Below are 23,965 nucleotides of genomic sequence, written 5' to 3'. Positions count from 1 at the left end.
ACCTCGTTCGTAGCGACCTTTCTTCAGCCCATTCAGAAGCTCCGCGAGAGGCCTGATGAAGCCCTGGAGTTCCCGGCACTGCAGAGAAGGAGCACAGAAAGTGAGCCAGCCCGTTCGGGACGATCCCCCTTCTGGGCTCCCCCCACGACCTCCGCATGCACCTCTCCCCGGCACATCCCTGGAGCTAGATTTGCACCTGATGCAGGACCCCTGTGCAGGGCGGCGAGGTGTGAATACAACGAGGTGGGCTCTAAAGCACTCGTTTTAATCCCCAGTAATGCACTTATTACATCTTAGTTCATGACCCTCCTCAGACTGTAAGCGTTTGGGAGCAGAGAGAGTCTTTGTTCTGAGTCTGTACAGCCCCTAGCACCAGGATATGGTCCACGACTGGGGCTCTTACACGTTGCTGCAGTATCAATACTTAACACCACTAATCCTGAAGGGCTCATAGTGCTAATGCAAGTGACTGCAAGAATTCCAATTTCCATCCTTTCACTATTACGATGAAGCTGACCACCTGTTTTCCTTCCCCATGCTAGTCCTTCCCCACTGCCCGCAATTTTTTCCAGTCCATAGGGTGCCCAGCTCATATCTGAGTCTGCACTGGCTGTGGCACATGGGAAACTGAGGCACAACCACCCTGACACTAACAACACAGACAGACACATGTCCAGCAGGCTCACACCACGTATTCCACCCACCAGCTTCAGCGTCTACAGGGCCTTTGCTATTTGGTGCCATCAAAGGTGCAAAGAGGGCAAGGCTTTGCCAATGGCATTGGTGCATCAAGCCGGCAGATGACGAATCGCAGCCTGGATCAGGCCTCATGTCCCATTTGATCGCATGCTTCAGCCCTTCCCAGATAACTCCCTCCCTGCTGACACCCGCTTCCCCCAGATATTCTCATGGAACTCACCTTCTGGGCAAACAGCCGGTCACCGTCGGTCAAGGGCAACGTCGGAGCTTCCTTCATCTCCGTTTCCCCGTTCCTTTGCCGTTTTAACCCGTGGACAGCGGGCTTTTCAGCATACTTGGGGTATTCCCTGTCCCCCGTGGGACGGATCAGACGCTTCCGTCCGCTCTCCACCCTCTTCTGGCTCAGAATCCTCCCGGCCAGGCTGCCATCCCCGTCCATCAAGTATGCGCAGGCGGAGGGGTATCTGCCTTCCAACGCCCCAGAAAACCGGCCGCACTGACTCGACGGCCGTTGTCTAGCAGAGCTCTGCAAAGTGGGTTTCGCTGTCCTGCGTTTGCAGTCCCGACCTGGCAGGCTGGGGCTAGTCCATGCCGACTTGGGAGAAAAGAGATTCCTCTCCCCTCCGGAGCAGGCGTCTCTCCGGCGGCTCAAACCGCCTGCCTCCTTCTCCACCTCGCTCTCGCTGTCCGACAGGAAGACGCCGAAGTCGTAACACTTGTCCTCTTCGTCGCTGGCGGCACTGTCGACCGAATACAGAGACTCGCAGGACGACATGCTGTTGGGGGACTCCATGACTGCGGGAACCTGTCAGGGACCAAAAACAGGCAAACAAATGAAGAAGCTGCCAGTAACAGCAACAAAAGATGCCTTCGAGATCCTACCGTTTGCCTCCCTGGCACTCCCAGACCCTACAGCAGCCCAGCGTCTCTTAGCACTGCTGCTGAGCCAAGTTTATAGGAGGCTTTGGAATAATGTCCTCTGGAACAGCTATAAATCAAGCTCTCCGCTGGTTCACTGCGGGGAGGTGGCTGAAAACGAAGGGGTAAAGACAAAGGGAGCCATATGGACCCTGTGCAGGTGCAGTTCCTGGATAGAGCTTGCCAGCAGAAGCTGGTCCAGATGTGACCAATCTGTTCCCATCAGGGGCTGCACCCGGACAAGGCACCCACTAGGTTTCATTCTCGGGGCAGCCAGAAGGGTGGGTGGATGCAGCGGGTGGGTGCCCAAGTCAGCTCCCAGACACTTGATGGGCGCGTGAGGAAGAGTGACATGCACGGAGCCTGAACTAGTGAGGGTGCAAAGTTCACAACAGGCTTCCCTGGCCGCCATCGGTGGCATTACTCCACGCAGAAGCATTACAGGATATGGACAACAAAAATCTCCTAGCAACCTCATTGCCACGGACACAGGCAGTTTCAAAATCAGTTGGGAAAAAGCTACATTTCCTGCCCGGTTTTACAGCACAGTCTGCTAAATATTAAGAAGGGGGAACACAATTCTTATGTGTATTAAGGTAGCAGTAGGAACCCTATTCAGGGACCAGGACCTTCCCCCTTGGAGAAGGGAGAGGGGTTGCTTCCACTTGGACAAACTGAAACATATAACATGGTGTTTCATTTTCTGACTCTCCTGTACAGGTGCTGCAAGGTTTGGGTTGCAAACACAGGAGGGGAAAGGTTTCAAACAAAACAAAAACTGGCATTAAACACACACACTCTCTCTCTCTGATCGGTCTTAGCTTCTTAGTAAGATCTCTTTTCTGCAGAACCAAATTGACCCGTTAAAACACTTCTGTGGTGCATCGAGAAAATGTTCACTCAGCGAAAATGTTAGCAACCCTTGGGTACAAAAGTGACCACTAACAATGTAACACTAGAGCGATATTAGTCCATGTCCTTTCGATTTGGACTGGTATAAAATGAATGGCTCATAAGTCAATATACTAAACACAAGTGCCCACCAGACAGGAAACAAGTGAATTTAAAAAAGTCAGAGAATCTTGGCGCTGTTCAATGGAAGAGTTAAACCCGGCCCTTGAAGGTAAAATAAGCAGAGGACAAACCACACATCTAACTGATAAAAGGTTTCTCCAATACACTAGAGATAAGAGCAGGGTGTGTCAGTCTGATTCGAAAGGGTCTGTCTGGCTGACTCAATGCAGTCAACACCTGCAGTCTCTGTAACAGAGCACTGGCCCCAGCTACTGGGCGACACAGGATCATAAACGTAGGGAAGGCAGGGCTCCAGCCTTCCCACGCTCCCCAGCACTGCAGGCAGACAAAAATCTGTAACCCTTTCAAGCATGGAGACAAAGATGAGAAGCTTCTACGCTTTATGCTCCTGCAGTTTTAGACAGATGCCAACTGCCAACCCACAGCAGCTACCCTGCTGCCAGCCAAACGGCTGGAGAGAAATCAACTACCCCCAAGGGAGAAATGCGGCATTTCACCCGTAAATTGGCCAACAGAGAATGGCAGGCAGGGAGAAGTCTTGGAGAGGCTGTTTCTAAGGGCATGCTTCACCGAGCCAATGTCATGAAATAGTCACAAGTGGCTTCCACCCCCAAAGATCCCGAACCACCCACAAGATACACAGCATCGCTAAGATCCCTGCCATCCTGCACCCACTTCCTACACACACACACAGACACAAAGTGGGATTTTTGGTATACACACGTCTTGTTGGTTTTTAGGTCTAGCCCAACGCACCTACACAGGTAGCCCTCCGGGACTCAATAAACGGATGAAGAACCGTGTCCACCTTGCTGGGAATTCAATCTGCCTGGGTGTTTCCTGGTCTGGTGCTGGGCTCTCTCTGCAGCGGCGCAGGCAAAGGGAGAGGTTTCCAAGCGCAGCAGGTGTTTTATCCAAGGCGGCTGGGGAGCGACAGGGGCAAGTTAACCTACAAGCTGCCATCAGCTGTTTTTGTGGTTCAGAGTGACTTGGCGGTGACTCAACGGAGGAGTGGGGGGTCCCGCTCTCTTTGCTACAGAGCATTCCCTTCTCCCTATACCTCGTGTCTCTTCCCGGAGTAATCAACCCTCTGGTGCCTTGCACCAACCTCAGCCGCATCCCTGCTTCGACAAAACCAGTTACACCCCTCTAATATCAGAGGGGTAGCTGTGTGAGTCTAACTTCAGAGCCAGCAACACCCTCCAGTCCCTTTGCTAAAGAAACCAACCCGCTATTCTTGGAACTCAGTAGGAGATCTCAAGTAGGAGCCCACACGGCAGTTCCTTCCTCACCAGCAAACCTTCCACTAAACCCGCCCAGGCTCACCACCCTGAGAATCAGAGTCATTCCTCCTTCCCTTCATCCAGTATTGGATCCAGAGCCTAGCAAGCACCTTGCCTGCAACACATCCAGCCACCACCGCACGTTGCTGACCTAGATTGAACACGCATCCGACACCAAGAGTCGTGCTGTCTGGATGGCTGCTGCAATCATGGACACGGCTGTCCCCATGCCACGCGACACAATGAGCTCTGCACGCTGGTCAAATTCTCACACACGCAGCCCCTGCCTCCCCTTCTGCAAGCAGGAACACACTCTCCCTGGCCCTTCCCTCTCCAACGCGCGCACACACATGCACGCCCTGCATGCCCCGCCATTCACGCACTCATCCCAGCACACACACTACTCACGTGTTACACACTCAAGTCACTGCCATTCACAGCCCGCCCCTCCCTGCCATTCAGGCACACACAGTCCTTGCACCCCTCGTGCAGAACGCCCTGCACACTAGGGCGACCAGATAGCAAATGTGAAAAATCGGGTTGGGGGTGGGGGAGTAATAGGCACCTATATAAGACAAAGCCCCAAATATCAGGTCTGTCCCTATAAAATCAGGACATCTGGTCACCATATCCCCCCTCCCTTCCACACTCAGGTCACCACCGTTCAGACACAGGGCAGGTTAATCCCTTCCCCACTCCATTGCTCTAAGCCCCATGCGTGCTCCCAGGGGTCAGGGCTGCTCCTGGGATTTGTGGGGAGCTGCAATGCTTGCCCCGCGGGATCTGGACCGGACTCCTCTGTGCCCAGGGACAATGCCAGGATCCAGACACTCCACAGAAAAGCAGAGGGGTGCGTGTCTGGATCCCCACACTCCGGTCAGAAAAGAGAATCCTCCCAGGGGGCGCACGTGCCTGGTGGTGGTGGGGAATCCTGATCCCCCCCAAGGGCGCAGGCTCCTTTCACCTGATCCTGGCCAGGGGCAGAGGGGAGGAGCCCGATCCCTGATGCCAGTGGGTCACAGGCTGGGGTGGAGCCCAATCCCTGTGGCCAGGGGGTCACTGGCTGGGGGGGGGGGGAGGAGCCCGATCCCTGATGCCGGCGGGTCGCAGGCTGGAGGAGCGGGAGGGGGAGCCTGATCCCTGATGCCGGCGGGTCCCGGGCGGGCGGGGGCGGGGGAGGAGGAGCCCGATCCCTGATGCCGGCGGGTCGCGGGCTGGGGGCGGGGAGGAGGAGCCCGATCCCTGGTGCCGGCGGGTCGCGGGCTGGGGAGGAGCCCGATCCCTGGGGTGCCGACGGGTCGCGGGCTGGCTGGGAGCCTGATCCCTGGGGTGCCGGTGGGTCGCGGGCTGGGGAGGAGCCCGATCCCTGGGGTGCCGACGGGTCGCGGGCTGGGGAGGAGCCCGATCCCTGGGGTGCCGACGGGTCGCGGGCTGGCTGGGGAGCCCGATCCTGGGGTGCCGGCGGGTCGCGGGCTGGGAGGAGCCCGATCCCTGGGGTGCCGGCGGGTCGCGGGCTGGGGGGGGGGAGGCGCCCGATCCCTGGGGTGCCGACGGGGCGCGGGCGGGCTGGGGGGGGAGCCCGATCCCTGGGGTGCCGGTGGGTCGCGGGCTGAGGGGGGGAGGAGCCCGATCCCTGGTGCCGGCGGGTCGCGGGCTGGGGGGGGAGGGAGCCCGATCCCTGGTGCCGGCAGGTCCTGGGCTGGCTGAGTGGGGAGGAGCCCGATCCCGGCCGGGGACGAACGGGGGGTCCCGATCTCTGGTGTCCGCCCCCCGGCCAGGGGGTCTCACACCGCAGCGGCTCCCAGCTCCCCGCCCGAGCCCCGCGTCCGTCCGGCCCCCTGGATCCCAGCGAGCCTCCAGCTCCTCACCTGATCTCGTTCCCAGCTCCGCTCCCTCTGCTCTGTCCCCGGGGCGGCTCCGGCTCCGCTCCACACCCAGCCCGTCCCAGTCCCCAGCCCGGCGCCCGGTCCCCGCCCCCGGCTCAGTGCGGGCGCCACGCGGCCACGTGCGGCCCGGCACGTGCCTCCCGCTGGGCCCCGCCCGCCCCGCTCCCATTGGCTCCCCGAGCCCACTCAGGGTCGCCGCCCCCGCCCTAGAGCCACGCCCCGTGCCCCTAATTGGAGCTCGGCTGCTCCCCCGCAGCCCAATGGCGAAGCAGCGCTGAACCGATTGGCTGGGCGGGTGGGGCTGGCTCGAGGCCACGCCCCTACATGTGGCTGCGGGAGCTAGACGCAGGGGTCTGGGGGCGGGGCAATGGAAACGGACACGCCCCTTTGTGTCAGCCTGCCGCATGGAAGAGGGCTGGGCAGGTTGGGCGGGGACGTGATGGGGGACCCATGGGCAATGGGCAGAGGAGGGGGCGTGATGGGGATCCGTAGGGGGCAATGGGGCAGAGGAGGGGGCGTGATGGGGATCCGCAGGGGGTAATGGGGCAGAGGAGGAGGCGTGATGGGGATCCATGGGGGTAATGGGGCAGAGGAGGGGGCGTGATAGGGGATCCATGGGGGGCAATGGGGCAGAGGAGGGGCGTGATAGGGGATCTGTAGGGGTAATGGGGCAGAGGAGGGGCATGATAGGGGATCCGTAGGGGCAATGGGGCAGAGGAGGGGCGTGATAGGGGATCCATGGGGGCAATGGGGCAGAGGAGGGGCGTGATAGGGGATCCGTAGGGGTAATGGGGCAGAGGAGGGGCGTGATAGGGGATCCGTAGGGGGCAATGGGGCAGAGCAGGGGGCGTGATAGGGGATCCGTAGGGGCAATGGGGCAGAGGAGGAGGCGTGATAGGGGATCCGCAGGGGTAATGGGGCAGAGGAGGAGGCGTGATAGGGGATCCGGAGGGGGCAATGGGGGAGAGGAGGGGGCGTGATAGGGGATCCGTAGGGGGCAATGGGGCAGAGGAGGGGCGTGATGGGGATCCGTGAGGGGCAATGGGGCAGAGGAGGGGCGTGATGGGGATCCATGGGGTAATGGGGCAGAGGAGGGGCGTGATAGGGGATCCATGGGGGGCAATGGGACAGAGGAGGGGGCATGATAGGGGATCCGTAGGGGGTAATGGGGCAGAGGAGGGGGCGTGATAGGGGATCCGTAGGGGGTCATGGGGCAGAGGAGGGGGCGTGATAGGGGATCCGTAGGGGGCAATGGGGCAGAGGAGGGGGCGTGATAGGGGATCCGTAGGGGGCAATGGGGTAGAGGAGGAGGCGTGATAGGGGATCCGTAGGGGGCAATGGGGCAGAGGAGGGGAAGCTGGTGAAGGCACAGGAGGAGACCAAAGGGGCTGGGGGAGGGGGAGGAGAGAAATGGCGGGACTAGAGGACCACAGGGGGTTTGGAGGCAGTGGAGGTGGGGCTCAGAAGAGGAAGCGGCTGGAGGACACAGAGAGGAGAGGGGCTGGAAGGACTGGGGAGACAGGAGAGGAGATGGTGGGCTGCAATCCCCAGCAGGGATAGGAGGGGGTTATGGCTGGGGAAACACAGTCAGTGGAGAGGCCAGGGGACGCTGCAGGGAAGCAAGAGAAATGGGATGGGAGAAGTTCATGGGTGGGAGGGAGATGGGGAGAGGGGTATGTGCATGGGGGCTGCTAAAGGGACAGCAGCAGGGACAGGGAGCATGAGGGGAAGGAGACAGGTGGAGGGGGAAAGAGAAGGGAAGAAAGGGAAGAGCAGAAGAGATGGGGAAGGAGAGGGGTGGGAGTTGTGGAGAGGAGCTGGTGAAGGCTTGATCTGCCCTGCAGCTGCCTCGGCCTGATGGTACAAGAAGCCCATTCCCTGTCCCCAGGCCAGGCCCATGAACCTATTTGCCTCAAAAGATGACGCTCCCCAAAGTCTCTTTGGTCTGATGGCTTTTTAAAATGAACAATGACTCCTCTTGTGCTTCCTGCTGAGGTTACGTGCTAAAGGTGGGTGCTGGCCAGGGGCCCCGTGCCGTCCCACACGCAAGTTCAGCTCTGTAAGACGCTGCAGATACTATTGTCCTGGTAATGAGTCAGTAGGAATAAAGGGCACACAGCACTGCAAAGCCTGGAGCTTGTCTCTATACATCAAAGCCCTTAAGCGCATGCCTAAGTCCCCTTGACTTCAGAGGGGAGTTAAAGGTAACGTACATGCTTAAATGCTTTGCTGAATTAGGGCCTTAATGGGCATAACAAACCTTACTGCTGCGTGCATGCTCATGACCTCCAGTGTCATGCCCCTCTGACTGCATGCGGGGGCATATAGCCAACTCTTTTATGGCCCTGGGATGTGGCAAAAGCGTCAGTAAAGTGGCTTTTGTTTTAAAGTGCTGTTATATGCTGCGGGTGGCAGAGGTCTATTATTCTATGTTCCCAGCTGCTGACATCAGTATCAGTTGTGCACATAATGTAAAGGTAACCTGTGATCTGTCACTGCCGATCTGTTCCCCCTCTACAGGCTGTGATGTTCAGCACTTACTAAGCTGGCCTAAATGTGCTAAAACATGCTGTAGGGAATGATCCTGCACTGGAGGGGAGATCGTACATCCAGTTCCAACAGGTCTGTTCCATCTCTGGGTTGAATTCCTATTAATGTTCCCATCCAGTAATTTGTAATCAATTACTCTGTCCTCACTTTCCAGAGGGAGAAACTGAGCCAAAGACACAGGAAGTGACTTGCATCTCACCGCACAGTGAGTCAGTGGCAGAGCTGGGAACAGAACCCAGGTGTTCTCATTGCTCTAAAAACCAGACCTCACTTTCCTCCAGAGCTGGAAAGTAGAAGATGCCTGACACTGTTCGGCCCCGATCCTGAGTGGATCCCTTGGCTGTTGCTGTAATATGAATGGAAGGGGATTTCATTTGTGTTTTGTAACTATCTTCAATTAAAGAACAATTCTAAGAGGAATATGGCTGTTCTTTCTCCCTGCACTGCGGCTGGGAGTCCTTGTTTGATATTTTTAAACTGAAATACATACCTAAGTACAATGCTGGCAAATTTGAATATTCTCGGCATAAGTAGATTTGGGGGTCAGATTCACTCTAGGGTGAATCTACTCACTTCTGTGGATTTACACCATGGACGAATTTGATGCTTTGATTAGTATGCATGCAGCCTCTTTGGAGTAGGATTTGTTCTCTGATTATTATTCTCTGTAAGTGATTCAAATAGTCCACTATGTTTATTCAATGCACACAACATTAAAGGGACAGCGTCAGCCTTGTTTAGGGTCCCCAACAGAGATTTACTTATGAAAACCAACACACACAAAAAGCGAGCGAGAGAGAGAGATGCTACAAAACTGAACATGAATAGAGATGTCGCTGTGATTTATTCAATGAGAGCTTGGTTCATTCCATGCTTCTCGGGCAGTGATGGCAGCCTTGTGCATTAGAGCCCTGCACTGAACCTGACTGCAACCAACAAGTGATATTGACCAGGTTACCTTTCCTGTCCAACCTGAGTGAAATGCAAACAGGAAACCAACCTCATTGGTGCCGAAAGCAAGCTGGATTTTCTTTAACCACTCTCTTTTAAGACTCTAAGATGGAGTTAGTGATAACACAGGCAAGGGTCTGATTCTGTTCCCCAGGGAGAACTTCATCAACTCCAATGTGTACTACATCAGAGGAAAGCCAGGATCAATGAGGTTAAAATCTGGAACATATACATATACAATTTTTCTGTTACCTTGACAGCATCCCTGAAAACTAAACTGATTAAAATCAAAGGAAAAACAGAGATTAGAAAAACTTTCCATCTATCTGATTTGATTTCTCTCTCACTCCCTCACCAAATGAATCCATCCATCCACATTCATACCCTTCTGTGTATCTATTCATCCATCGCCATACACACCCATCTGTCTATCTGGATATCTTTTATACTGTGCCTGTCACTGCGGGATCTAGTGCTGCTTGTGTCTCTCTCTTGAGCATCTTGTAGGGTTGTGTAGAATCTAGCGGAGTTGGAGGTCTCAATTCCTTTTTACTGTGCAAACTCAGCCTCCTCTCTGGGTTTCCAGCCCATTCCTTCGCAGTGGAACCGTGATTCTCCAGCAGCCTCCATGTTCAAAATCCACTGGCAGTGCTGTGACTGCTCGTGGTCTGTCGTCACCAATGCTCCATCCATGTCCAGACAGCTGAAGAGAGCGAAACCCTGGCCAATGACTTCTGCAGCTTGTGGTGCTATTGAGGGGCGGGGTACAGCTTGTTAAGTAGAGGGGAACTAACCCTGTGCTTTTTCTTATAACATGGACTCTTGAGCACAAAACAGATCCAGGCAAAATCTTAAACAGTGTCTCTGTGGAGCCATTTCCAAGCCTTGGACTCGAAATGTCTAACACAGGCCTGCAGTGAGGCTAGCTGCTATCAAGAGCAAGAGACAAGGCGTCTCCTTGCAAACCATTTTCTGTTCATCTCAGATGAGACAAGGACCCGAGTTCATGACCATTTGCAGTTCATGATCATTTGGCCATTAAAGATTCCGACACACTTTTAGCAAAGGAAGGGCTGTTCCCCTGGAGTTTCCCCTGGTTAAGTCTCCCTGTAGATTCCCTCTGCAGGTATGGGGGTTTTCTTTACTTCCCAGCCCAAACTGTCATGCAGCGTGCTGTGCACTGATAAGTGGCTGTCTCTTTCCAAGCTCTGTGAGGGTGAGGGATCGTCCTTCAGGCCAGGCCTTGCTTACAGACAGCCCCCCAACCCGAAACAAAACACTCACCAGCAGCTACACACCACACAAGAACCCAGGAACCAAACCCTGCAATAAACCTGGTGCCAACTCTGTCTGCATATCTGTTCAAGGGACACCATCCACAGGTGCCAACTTTCGTTGGCTCCGGTGGGTGCTCACGCCCCCCGGCCCCGCCCCGACTCCGTCCCCTCCCTGCCCCTATTGGACCCCTCCCCACATCCCTGCCCCGGCCCCGCCTCTTCCGTGAGGGCACCATGTTCCTCCTCCTCCCGCCTCCCTCCCAGCGCTTGCTGTGTGAATCAGCTGTTTCGCAGTGCAAGTGCTGGGAGGGAGTGGGGAGAAGCAGGACACCGCGGTGCGCTCAGGGGAGGAGGTGGAGGCGGAGCAGAGGTAGAGGTGAGCTGGGGTGGGAGGGTGAGGCAGGGCACTGCCAGTGGGTGCAGAGCACCCACCAATTTTTCCCCCTGGGTGCTTGAGCCCCGGAGCACCCACGGAGTCGGCGTCTATGACACCATCATAGGACCTAACCACATCAGCCACACCATCAGGGGCTTGTTCACTTGCACATCTACCAATGTGATATATGCCATCATGTGCCAGCAATGCCCCTCTGCCGTGTACATTGGCCAGACCGGACAGTCTCTACGCAAAAGAATAAATGGACACAAATCTGACATCAGGAATTATAACCTTCAAAAACCAGTAGGAGAACACTTCAATCTCCCGTGTCACTCAATAACAGACTTAAAAGTGGCAATTCTTCAACAAAACAACTTCAGAAACAGACTCCAACGAGAAACTGAAGAACTGGAATTAATTTGCAACCTGGACACCATCAAATTAGGCCTGAATAAAGACTTGGATGGATGGGTCATTACAAAAACTAATTTCCCCATACTGTTACTCACACCTTCTTGTCAACTGTTTGAAATGGGCCACCTTCTTTACCACTACAATAGTGATTTTTCCGCCCCCCCCCACACTTGGTAAGGCAACACCCATCTTTTCATGTACTGTGATATATATATCTGCTGCTGTATTTTCCACTCCATGCATCCGATGAAGTGGGTTTTAGCCCACAAAAGCTTATGCCCAAATAAATTTGTTAGTCTTTAAGGCAGGGCCGCCCAGAGGGGGGGGCAAGAGGGGCAATTTGCCCCAGACCCCGGGCCCCACAGGGGCCCCCCACGAGAGTTTTTCAGGGCCCCTGAAGCGGGGTCCTTCACTCGCTCCGGGGGGCCCGGAAAACTCTTGCGGGGCCGGGCCCAGGAGCTTCTTCCGCTCCCGGTCTTCGCCGGCGGGGGGTCCTTCCGAAGTGGGACCCGCCGCCGAAGTTCAGCTTGGTCTTCGGCGGTAATTCGGTGGCAGGGGGCCCTTCCGTTCAGGGACCCGCCGCCGAAGTGCCCCGAAGACCCACGGTGGGGGCCCCCCGCCGCTGAAGACCGGGCTGCACTTCAGCGGCGGGTCCCGCTTCGGCGGTAATTCGGTGGGGGGGGGCCCCGCCGCGGGTCTTCAGGGCACTTCGGCGGCGGGTCCCGGAACGGAAGGGCCCCCCCGCCGCCGAAGACCCCAGGCCCCCGGAATCCTCTGGGCGGCCCTGCTCTAAGGTGCCACAAGGACTCCTCATTCTTTTTGCTGACACAGACTAACATGGCTACCACTCTGAAACCTGTCACCAAATAAATAATGTTGCCATTGCAGTTTTTGGTCAGCAAAGGGTTACCTAGTCCACACCCAAGGAGACGTATGAGTGGTTATATAAGGGCACACTATAGACAACAAGTATTCCCAAGAGGGTATGTGGTTAGAGGAAGGGAATGGCTGTCCTGGGTTCTATTCCTGGCACTGGAAGAGAGTGCAGACTACTGGTTAGAACAGGGAAACTGTGAGTCAAGACTCCTGGGTGTTAGGCCCGACTCTGTCCACGAACAGCTATGTGACCTTGATAAAGTCTCTTCAAGTCTTTGTGCCTCAGTTTCCCCAACCTATAAACTGAGTATAATAATGAATGACCCCAAAGGAGCAAGGCAGGCTGGGAAGTCGGGTTGATGCCTGCACGGCAACACGCCCAGCCAATGTGCTATATAAGTGCTGAGTATTATGAAACAGATCCATGTCAAAGCTGGCAGCATAAGAACTGGAACAGTTTGTAACACGGATGATTCTTCTCGGGTCAATACAGTAGTTGCTTCTTGGCTTTAGCCCTCCCCTGCATTCCTGGGGGGAGGAACAAAGCTAGCGCACCCCCCATGCTATCAGTTGTTTGCAATGAAGGGAGCTGACCCTGCCCTAGGCACCACCAATAATACTCAGTCGCTGACCCAGGACAGACAGGCAGGCTCCAGAGTGGGAAGAGGGATCTGAGCCCCAGCAGCAGACGGATGCCAGGAAAATCTGCACCAAGTGAGCAGTGCTGGAAACGTGCGCTGATCCCTCCTCGAATCTGTTACATAAGGGGTAGTTGCGAGTTTAATCAAAAATCTGAGAAGAGGACATAGCGTTCTCCCAGCTCTGTTGCATCGGCCCCTCCCCAGCTGCTGGGAACAAGGTGGTTTAGTCAGCACAGGCGTAAATAAATAAACACAGAGCCAGGTTGGTGGCTGCCTGCCAACTGGGGGAAGAGCACGCCTGGCTGGGCTGTTGCGTCAGGGGAGCTGGCTCCTTTTTGAGTGGGTGGCTTGCAGCGGGGGGCTTGCAGGGGCTGGGAACGGGACGCAGAGCCTGGGTGTCTCTTGGGGGGCTGCTGGTTCTGAGCCAGCCCAAGGCTTTGAGTTGGGTCCTTGCTGCCCTGTGTCACAGCCCCCTACTTCTGGCTGCTCGGGGGTGGGGGAGGAGTGCGTGGGAAGGAGAGGCAGAAAAGAACTGGAGGGCTGCCCCACCCCACCTTCTAAAGTGTGGGGGTCACGGAAAGAGGGTTGTAGCCCCCATCCTCCCAGAAGTGCCTAGTCCTTTGCTTTCTATTAGGATCTCAGAGCCCTTTATGAACAGCAGCGAAACCTCCTAACAGTGGGTACCATTCTCTGCGTTTACAAAATGGGGAAACTGAGGCACTGAGCCTTGCTAGGCTGATCTTGTGCTTTTCACACACCTAATTCCCAAGGCACTAAATTAGGGGAGCAAGGGCTGCAGGACTTAGCAGCTTACCGAGGTCCCATGGAGCCCAGGAGTCCTGACTCAGCCATGTGTGTTAGTTACTAAGGGCCTGATTTTGCAGGCTCTCTCTGTCTGAGGGTCTTTTCTTACCCCACCTCTGTCGTATTAGAGCACTTCATAATAGTTAAGGTATACCCTCACCACAGCCCGCGGGGCAGGACAGTGCTATTATCCCCTTTGTCCCTGTGGGGGAAACTGAGGCACGGGAAGACAAAGTGATTTGCCCAGGGTCACCCAGGCAGCCTGTGGCAGAGCAGGGATTTGAAACAAGGTCTCTTAACTCCTGCACTGGTGCTCTGACCACTGCACCAGCTCATGAACACTGGCTGCTCCACTTCACTTCAGCTGACGTTTGAGGAGCTGAGCAGCCCTCATCAGGCCTGAACTATGGCTCCAGTAACCTGACCAGAGTTTAATGGAGTTTGCTGCAGATAAGTTTGGGGGTGTCTGTGCCCCAAACCCCCAACAGTTAGTGGCACCTCTCAGAGGTCCGATTGATGGTCAGATGAGACTTGCTAGAGCAAAGGAAATCACCGGGGAAAATCCCCTTCTTTTCCAGACACCACAAGCACCCGGGATCCCAATTCCCTCTCACCGGACGCCTTCCTTTACACCGAGCAGATCAGACCGGGAGGATTTTACACTCGCTTTGCGCCCTCCGCACAGACCCCAGAGGAGTTAGACAAAGACCCCTGCCAGGGAAGAAATCGAAAGCAAACTGCCCCAGAGGGGATGAAAGGGTCCGATGCTTCTCCCAGCTGCCAGGCTTTCCCTAAGGATTCCTTCCCGGTGACCTCGCAGCACCCCTGAGCTGTGATGCCTCTCCCCAGAGCCAGCGCTCCCCTCCCCCTCCCTGCAGCGCATTCGGTGAGAAAACTCCAGGCAAGCTCAGTCCTGATGGGCGAGGTGGCGATTGTCCCAGGGACAAGGGCAGGAATCCCTGCAAAAAGTGTGTGTGTATGTGAGTGGGGGGGGAAGTGTCTGAGGCCTGGGTGTTTTTTTTTTTTTTTTAAAGCAAACACTGAGCAGATTTTTTCAAAGGCGGCCTTGGGGGGAGGGGAGGCAATGGCAAGGCGCTCACATGGCCTGGCATGCGGCAGGGCTGTCAGCAGACAGCGTGAGTAACCAGAGCGCAAGCCTTGAATGGGCTCTCTCCCCCCCGCCCACAGGGCTGCGGGGCCCGGCAGAGACGCCTCCTCCAGCGGCGTGTGATTGGCAGATGGAGCGGCGTGCTCTGTCCCCCAGCCAGCTGGTTACATAACAGCGAGCGGGAGCGCGAGCGTGGGCGCGCTGGGGCTCGCCCCTCGGCAGGTCTGTGCCGCTCACATAGACTTTCCGGCCGGAAGGGACCATCGTGATCATCTAGTCTGACCTTCTGCGCGTCGCAGGCTGCAGAACCTCCCCCGCCCAGCTCCTGTAACAGACCCCTGGCCTCCGGCTGACTTACCGACGGCCTCAAATCGTGGCTTAAAGACTCCAAGTGACAGAGAATCCAGCGTGTTTAGCTCAGCCCTGGGCCTGCCGCCTCCCGTGGTCATGGATCCTCACTGCTCTGACGTCACCCATGGGCCCTGCTGGGGGTGGCAGAGCTCCTGGCTGCTGCAGGAGCAAGGGGCCAGGTCAAAGGCTGGGTGAGCCCTAGGGTGCCCGGCTCTGCCTAGTGGCCCTGGGTTTGGAAGGGGGAAGGAAGGAGCAAAGCACCACAGATCTGACAGGTCCTAGGCATTAGGGCACTGGATTAACTCGGCATCAGCGTGATAAAGGGATGTTCTGGGGACCGTTGGCCATTAGTGATGTTATTAATTGTTATTATTTCCTTATGCTTAGCACGGACAGTGCTTCGGGCACAACAAACCCAGCTAAGGAAAAGGGCCCAATTCTAAGGGCTTGTCTACATTGGCACTTTACAGCGCTGCAACTTTCTCGCTCCGGGGGGTGAAAAAACACCCCCCCTGAGCGCTGCAAGTTTCAGCGCTGTAAAGCGCCAGTGTAGACAGTGCCCCGGCGCTGGGAGCTACGCCCCTCATGGAGTCATGTTAACGTTGCCAGTGAAGACATGCCCTAAGACCTCTTTACACTCTGCACCCACCCTGCTCCCAACCCTGGATGTGGGATGTGGCTGGAGCGCTCTGCACTGTTCTCTGCCTCCCAGGGGGCATAGGGAGCAGAATGGAAATTAGAGCAGCCCTGAAGCTGCTCTAACTTGCTGAACTGCTAAACACAGGGAGCTTGCGAAGGAGGCATGACGGCGTCCCAGGCTCAGAGTCACTGGGAACCAGGGCCGATGCCGGGTGAGGGGCAGAGGTGGAGCTGGCTGGGTTTGATTGCAAATTTAAAAGGATATTCAGAGGTGTGGAGAAAATGGGTAGAAACAAAGCCAAGGACTCGAAGAAGAATCTTGCCTTTTATGAGGTACCTTTCTAAAGGCTCCCAAAGCCCTGGACAGTCTGTATCTACAGTTGTGCTGCTGCATCCCATGGGTGGTCAAAATGCAGCTGTCTCTGGGGTGGAACCCAGGTAGTTGTTAATGGGTGGAACCCATTAACAGTTTAGGACAGGAAGTGAAGACAAATCCTGCATCTGATTGAAGGTGAAAAGGCAGTAGGATCTGCCCTACTGGAGCAGACCTGTGGCCCATTAAGCCTGACACTTTGGTTTGACAGTGGTCAGTATGTGATACTTCCTTATGATGTGTATTACCAGAACACCCAGGAGCCCCAGTTACGGACCAGAACCCCATGTGCTAGGTGCTGCACAAACATAGAGCAAAAAGATGGTGTCTGCCCCCAAAGAGCGAAGAATCCCACTCCCTCCTGCCACAAGGAGAGGAGACTCCTTCCTGACCCCTGTAGGCCCTGAAGCATGGCATTGGCTTACCTACAGTGTCTTCCAGGAGGCCCCCCATCCCAGACTCAGAGTAGTAGTGTCCCCCTCCCTTGGCTGGAACATGCGGTACGCCCATTAGGTGGAACATGGGGACTAGATGACTGGGGAGAGAGGGGACAGGTGGGCAGGAGACAGCATGGTCTAGTGGCCAGGACGCTGGACTAGGAGCTGGGAAACCTGGGTTCAGCTACCGACCCACTGGGGGACCTTGGGCAAATCACTTCCCCTCTGCCTCCCCTTCTTTGTCTATTTCAATTGTGAGCTTTCTGGGGGCAGGGACAGTCGCTTGCTGTGTGGGGGCTGTGCCCGGTGCATTGGGACCCCAGCCCTGGGTGGCGGCTCTGGTAGCTTTGGTGACTATGAACAAGACGGATGCCGGGTGCCCAGCTCACACCCAAGGTCCTGTCGGTAGCAGCAGGTTGGTGATCTGTCTGGAATGAGTTTAGTAGGTCTCGACCCAGTTCTTAATGATGCCACCTCAATTAGCTCTAATTGGCAGCCTCAGAAAAGAGGCCGATGAGATAGAGCTCTCCTCCTCACCCCTAGAGGGCATCTCTCCAGAGGCAGGTTGAGTCCCATTGGGAAGGGGCAGCGGATAGGGGTTTCTTGCCTGACTGCAGCTGCACCCGTACCTGCTGGCTGGCTAAGCTGTCAGGCACTGGGGATCTTAACCAGCGGCTTTTTCCAGCACTAAATTCACAGGGGTGGAAACCAAATTAAAAATCAGCATCTCTGAGAGACTGCGGCTGGTGCTAGTGAAAGTGCCACCTCTGCAGCAGGGAGGCGGGAACGCTCGGAGCATGAGCCAGGCTGTGGGGAATCTAGGTTTACAGCTGGGCGTGTTATGACGTCAATGCAGGGTGGACAGGTGAGTGAATCCCAGAAGCTGAGGGAGGTGATGGCCCACTTTGTGCACATGTGTGGTAATGCCACCTCTTTGCATCAGCAGATCTCAAAGTGCTTTACAAAGGAGGTCAGTATCATCACCCCCATTTTACAGATGAGGAAACTGAGGCAGAGGAAGTGACTTGCCTGAGATCACCTAGCAGGCTAGTGTCAGAGCTGGGGACGGAACTCAAGTGGTCTGTTTAGTCCAGTGCTCTAAACACTAGGTCCCATTGCCACCTGAGGTAGTGCTAACTGGGGTTAGACCCACCCAGTGGGGGCTGGTAGAGAGTGGGAAGGAAGTCCCCTCCCCCAACAGGGAACATACAGCTTTCCATTAGTTCCAGAGAAGGGATTTCACGACTCAAAAAGCAAAGCAGGGTTGAGCCTGGCCAGTGCTAGCACGAGATGGCCTATTAATGCTCTTATGACTATTGTGCTGGCCCTTCAAAGCCCTGAGACTGGTTCTGCCAGGCACCGCCCAGTCACGGAGTGAGAGGCAGGCCCTGCCCCAAAGTGCTTCCAGCCTGAATAGGCAGGACAGGGAAAGAGGGGGAGGGGGAAACTGGAACATGGAGAGGAAGTGACGTGCCCAAGTCACTCAGCAGGTCAGTGGCAGAGCTGGAGTAGAGTCATAGATTCCAAGGCCAGAAGGGACCATTGGGAATCATCTAGTCTGACCCCTCATCCCCCCCTATAACACAGGCCAGAGGATTGCTCCAAAAGAATTCCTAGAGCAGGTCTTGTAGAAAAACATCCAGTCTTGATTTAAAATTGGCCCGTGATGGAGAATCCGATGGGACTCTTGGGAAACTGTTCCAGTGGTCAATTACCCCGAGTGTTAAAAATGTACCCCTCATTTCCAGTCTGAATTTGTCAAGCTTCAGCTCCCGGCCACTGGCTTGTGTCAGACCTGTCTCTGCTAGACTGACGAGCCCGTTACTAAATATCTGTTCCTCATGTAGATTCTTCTAGACTGTGGTCAACTCGCCCCTTAACCGTCTCTTTGCTAAACTCGATAGACTCAAAAAGCTCAATCTATCACTTAAGGCAGGATTTTTAATGCTTTAAGCATTCCCGTGGATCTTCTCTGAGCCCTCTCCAATGTAGCAGCATTCTCCCTGAACTGCGGGCACCAGAACTGGACGCAGGATCCCAGCAGCGGTCGCACCAGCGCCCAAGACAGCCGGAAAATAACCTCTCTGCTCCTACTCAAGATTCCCCCGTTTACACATCCCAGAATAGCATTAGTCCTTTGGCCACAGTCTCTCACTGGGAGCTCACGTTCAGCTGATTATCCCTCACAACCCCTAAATCCTTTTCAGAGTCCCTGCTTCCCAGGACAGAGTCCCCCAGCCTCTAAGTATGGGTTGCATGCTTTGTTCCTGCATGCACGCGTTTACATTTAGCTGAATTCAAATGAGTATTGTTTACTTGCACCCAATTTACCACTCGCTCACTCTGAATCAATGACCTGTCCTGTCCTCATTATTCCCCGCTCCCCCAATGTTGGTGTCATTTGCAAACTTTATAAGGGAGGATTTTATGTTTCCTTCTATGTCAATAATGAAAATGTGACACACACCCATTCAATGGCAATTTCATGTTTACCGGCAGTACCCAGGTGACTGGGTGTATGACTTGTAGCCCTTCCAAATGGAGATCTCAGTGCACTTTGCAAGCAGCTGAGCAGGGCAGTGGGTTTGATCCCCCCTTCTGCAGCAGGGGCAACTAGGGCTCAGCTAGGGTGACTAGTCACCAAGTGTGAAAAATCGGGACAGAGGGTGGGGGGTAATAGGAGCCTATATAAGAAAAAGACCCAAAAATCAGGACTGTCCCTATAGAATTGGGACATCTGGTCACCCTAGGTTCAGCGCCTGCCCCGCAGGGAGGCGGAGCAGTCACGGTTCTGTTGACCTCACGGCCCCTTAGAAGTGCAGGCCAGCACTGCCCCATCCGCACTGTGTCCATGGCCGAACGTCCAGGCCTGCTCTTCTACCTCCTCCGCCTGTCGTTTGCCCACAAGCCCATATTCTCCCCCCTTAACAAGCCATGGAAAGGAATTTGGTCCCCGTTGTGTGTAGACTCCAAATCCCATTTCTCCCCCTACATCTTTTAGTATTGCTACGGCCAGTCCGCTGACCAACAGGGGGCAGTACAGCCCAATTTAAATCAAAATACAGCTGTTGCAATCAACGTGGGATTGGGAAAGTTCCTTCCCTAAGACACAGTTGGCGAGGAGAGCAGGGGTGACTCATTGGCTATTTTACATATGATTTAAAAATGGTTCCCCGTGATTTCATGACATCTTAGCAGCCATCATGCCGATTATCCACTGCGGCTTCCCACATGTTCTTTTCTACTCTATTATTATTATTTTTTTAAATCCTTAAGGGCCGCTGCTCCTCGGCACTGATTAAAACGTCTGATCTTCTTTTCTAGATGGAAAGTGTCTCCTATGTGTTGGAATGAGACAGGCTGAGGTGGGTCCACAGGGTGGTGAATAGAAGGGGAGACAGGCTCTCAGAAAGGAAGCATTCTCCAGTGGTTAGAGCACTAGGCTTGCCTATGGGAGATGGAGACGCTGGTTCAGCTCCTGCTTCTCCCCAAAGATCCCGTGTGGTACGTCTACACAGCAATCGGGCGGTGTAATTCCCAGCAGGGGTAGACGGACGTGTGCCAGCTCCGCTGGACCTAGCAAGACAGCAGTGTGGCTCGGGCAGCTGCTGCCTGGGGCTACAGACCCAGGGGGTTGGGCAGGGGTTGAACGTGGCCCGTGCTATTTTTAGGCACGTATCCATCTCCCCGGGCTGGGAATTACGCTCCCATGCAGGGTCTCTCTGGAACTTTCTTGCCCGTCCATACAGTGGGGATAACAACCCCGCCCTGCACCCCAGAGGATAAATGCATTATGAGGGGCTCAGGTAGGGCTCAAATAAGTGTCTAAAAAAAGACCAATGGGGTGGGAAGTGGAGTCATGTGATGGCCAGTGGGAGGGGAAGTGGGGGTCATGTGATGGCCAGTGGGAGGGCTGGGCTCATCCCATCAGGTGCCTTCCTGTGACTGATCACAGCCGTCCGGTCAAGTTCTGCCTCAGTTTCCCCTACATCCCCTCTAGGCCAAGTCGCCCATTTTCTCCACCGCGGATCACACCAACGGTCATCCCCATCCCCCGACCTCGCAGAGTCTAATTCAAGCCCTTCCAGGCATAATTACTGCAGTTTCGACCTTCAGGAAGCCAATTCTCCAACCCCTCAGGAATAAGGCAGGTTAGGATGGAGCAGTCCTCCAGGGCCCATCTCCAGGCTGCTCACCCGAGAGCCCATAATCCCTCTTCTCCCGCTCCTGTGCCCCTACGCCGAGGTCTCCACGCCTCTGGCAATTCTCTGGGATTCTTGCTGCTCTTCTCCTGCAGCCTCAACTCGGGGCTTCCACTCCCCGGGTCCCTCTGCCTGCAGGTCACCGCCCTGTTCACGGAGCCTCTCTCTAGAGTCAACCCTCTTGTTCGTGAGCTCAGCCTGCGCTGGTTCCCCCTTTGCACCAGCTGTCTCCTTGCCAGGGCTGCCTCGCTCTGGACAGCTCTCCAAGAGCTCTCTTCTGCTGCCACAGCACTCTCTCATCTAGGTCTCTCTCGGGACTCCGGCAGCCCTCATCAGCTCCCGGCTGCTCCTTCCTGCTCCCGTTCTCATCTACTGCCTGGGTCTTACCGGGCGCCTTCTATCAGACTCCATCAAGAGGCAACTAACTAGTCCCAGGTGCACTGGTCCCCTTCCTTCTCAAAGGGGCCCGTCTCCTTGCGGCAGATGGCCAATGAGAGTGCCCAAGAGATAATCTTGCTATTCGAATATGGTCCATGTGATGAAAAGGTTTGGGAGCCCTATGTCTATTGTATCCATCCACCTGCTCTCCTGAGCGCCAGTCACTGTGGCTTAGGGTGACCAGATGTCCCGATTTTATAGGGACAGTCCCGATTTTTGGGTCTTGTTCTTATTACCCCCCACCCCCTGTCTTGATTTTTCACACTTGCTGTCTGGTCGCCCTACCGTGGCTCCTAGGGGCTGGATGGCTGTGTCCGCACATTCCAGCGCTAAATCGTTCGGAGGACTGCACGTACCTAAGCCAGTTTTACCTGGTGAACTCTTTACTGGTCTGCTTAGCAGGGCAGGACTCCCCCTGCTGCCCCGCGACTCCTGCCCAATGGCTCCCCAAGGAACCACACAGTAAATCTTAAGCCAAATTGGCACAGTGCTCCAGGAGCAAGTACTGCGCCAGCATTACACAGGAGCATGACGCCCTCACTTCTGACGTCTTGAAACGGCCTGAGAAAATATCAGCTCCCCAGGAGATTCTGCACGCCGGAGTTCCAGGCCGAGAACTCAGCAGGAAGCGAACAGGAGCATAAAGCCTGGCAGTAATACTAGCCCATGCTGTGTCCTTTGCTTTGTGTCTAGGGACGTCATTTTGATTCCCTGGAGCGAGGGTTTTACTTACTAAAATAGCCTCACCTTATCTGGAAGCTGCAGTTACCCATTGCTGTAACAGCGATTGGCAAAGGTGAATTCATTGAGACGCCCTGCAGTCCTAGTACTGTGAGTGGACCCATTCAGTAGATTAGTCCACTGAGGCACAGAAAAGTGAGGCTGCCATGGGGTTACCCTGGGAAGAGAACCCAGCAGTCCTGGCTCCCCAGTTTCCTTCTCTGACTCCTGACAGCAGTTGGTGAGAGGTGGGTCCCGATCCAGCAGGAAACTGGAGTGAGCCCAATGAACCATTTCCCGTGAGCCACGGAACAGAGATCAGACAATATCGACTTTCTGTCACTCACGGGCAGAATTGGTTTCAGTGAACAAGCTCCAGCTCCCATTCCCAATCCCTCTGGCCAGCCAGCTCCTTACTTTATCCTGACTTGCAGCGCCCCCTGCTGGTCTGCCTGGGCAGAGGCGGGGATAGGACCAACACTTCTGTGTGCACACCTTATTTTTTCTAGTGTGAATCCACTGGGGACCAGAGTCAGAAGTGAAAGGCTGGGCCCTTGTCTGGGCCCCCTGACCTATTGCTCAGTAACAGGCATGTTCCAGGGCATCAGTGGCTGGGCTCCCTTCTATTGTCCTCTCCTGTCCCCTCTTCCTCACTGCAGAGCTGAGTGTGGAAGGAGAACTCAAAATTCACTGCCGAAAGGATTCATTAATGCAGAGTTAAGGCTGCCCCTTGCTGCACTGTGTCCTCCTAGCATGCTGAGTTCACCTACACTCAAACCACTGAAAACCAGGAAATTCAGAAGTAAGGTTCACCCCACCACATGCCCTTAACTCTGCCCCTCTTTGAGCAATGTCACAACCCACCCCCACAGCCATCGCAGCACCCTACCCTTCCAGATGATATTGAGCCCCACAGGAGTGTGCAGCTTCCCACACAGACAGTCCAACCTGCTCAGTCTGCATTGATTTAAATGACCTAGAATTTTGTCCTAGTCTAACTCTGGTCATTCCACCCTGCCCACTTGAAACTCCCCTCAGGCAGCTTCTTATAGCTAATCTTTGCCTCCTGAGCTGCTGTGTCCTGTTAAACTATAACACTCCACCCCAGAGGAGGCTGCATTTCAGCGATGGGTAAAATAAATTATCTGTCTGTTTGGTACTTTATATGGCCCTGCATTGTGTGGGCTCACTGCTGGTGCACCTCCTTGTGGTGCAGGCTCTCCTCACCTATCACCGCCCCCCGAGCCAGTCCAGCCCCGTGGTGTTCTGCCTCTTCTTGTGACTCTGCCCTCCAGCCCATCTCTCTAAAGTCTCACACCCCTTGCAGGGTGTTGATGTCGTGTACAAACAGTGTCCCGCACAACTCCACTTATCAACGCTGCACCTTCCGCCCGGCCTCGGCTCCTCTGCAATCCCACCCTTCTCTCAGAGCAGTGGGTTTCCCATGTCAAAACCCCAAACAAAACAAACCAACCTCTGTCCGTCTGAGCTTGAGCACTGGGTCCTGCTGGGCTCCCCTCAGCTCCCTGCTCTGGTTACAGGATAACATCCCTGGAGCCTGGGTCCTTTCCCAGGGCCTGTCTTCTCTCATCCAGCTACCCTAAGCCCCTCAGAGTCCTGCCTCTGTAGCTTTCACTCCCTTCCATCCTGAAGAAGGCCCAGCTGGCTGCGATAACAAATCCAGCCTTACCACACCCTCCCTGGACAGCCAGGTGGGCTCACTGAGCTTAGAGACTCTTGCTAACCCTTTGTTTACATGGGTGGGGCTTACACCCCATCACTGTAAGATCTGATCCCATCACAGTCTTATAAGGCTGTTAGCCACCTGGGAGGCAGGGCAGGGCTGCTATCCCCATTGTACAGGTGGGGAAACTGAGGCCCAGCATGACTCTGTGACTTGCTCTAAGTCACCCAGGGAGAATGCAACAGACCAGGGAATTGGACCTGGGTTTTCCAAGTCCCTAAACTAGCATCCTAGTCACTG

The 23,965-nt window shown here is 55.1% G+C and overlaps 1 protein-coding gene across 4 annotated transcripts in view; it reads right to left on the bottom strand.

The window, feature by feature from the left end:
* CIART (circadian associated repressor of transcription) overlaps nt 1–23,568 on the bottom strand; it is a 28,333-nt gene extending 4,765 nt beyond the window's left edge. Inside the window, exons 1-4 of one of the 4 annotated variants that reach the window (XM_039513590.1) lie at nt 5,804–5,887; nt 3,409–3,575; nt 920–1,504; nt 3–78 (exon numbers count right to left, since the gene is read on the bottom strand). In XM_039513590.1, the coding sequence (XP_039369524.1) occupies nt 3–78; nt 920–1,492 (649 nt within the window). In that variant the 5' untranslated portion in view covers nt 1,493–1,504; nt 3,409–3,575; nt 5,804–5,887. Of the gene's footprint in view, nt 1–2; nt 79–919; nt 1,505–3,408; nt 3,576–4,086; nt 4,311–5,803; nt 5,915–23,455 lie in introns of those variants that run through there. The other 3 variants (XM_039513591.1, XM_039513589.1, XM_039513592.1) reach the window with 3 other exon arrangements.
* Between the last annotated feature and the right edge of the window lie 397 nt (nt 23,569–23,965).

This window comes from Mauremys reevesii, linkage group 24, assembly GCF_016161935.1.
Source record: "Mauremys reevesii isolate NIE-2019 linkage group 24, ASM1616193v1, whole genome shotgun sequence".
In the NCBI taxonomy this organism is placed as follows: domain Eukaryota; kingdom Metazoa; phylum Chordata; order Testudines; family Geoemydidae; genus Mauremys; species Mauremys reevesii.
The sequence above is the reverse complement of the archived record's forward strand: the minus strand, read 5'-3'. Positions and strand labels throughout refer to the sequence as shown.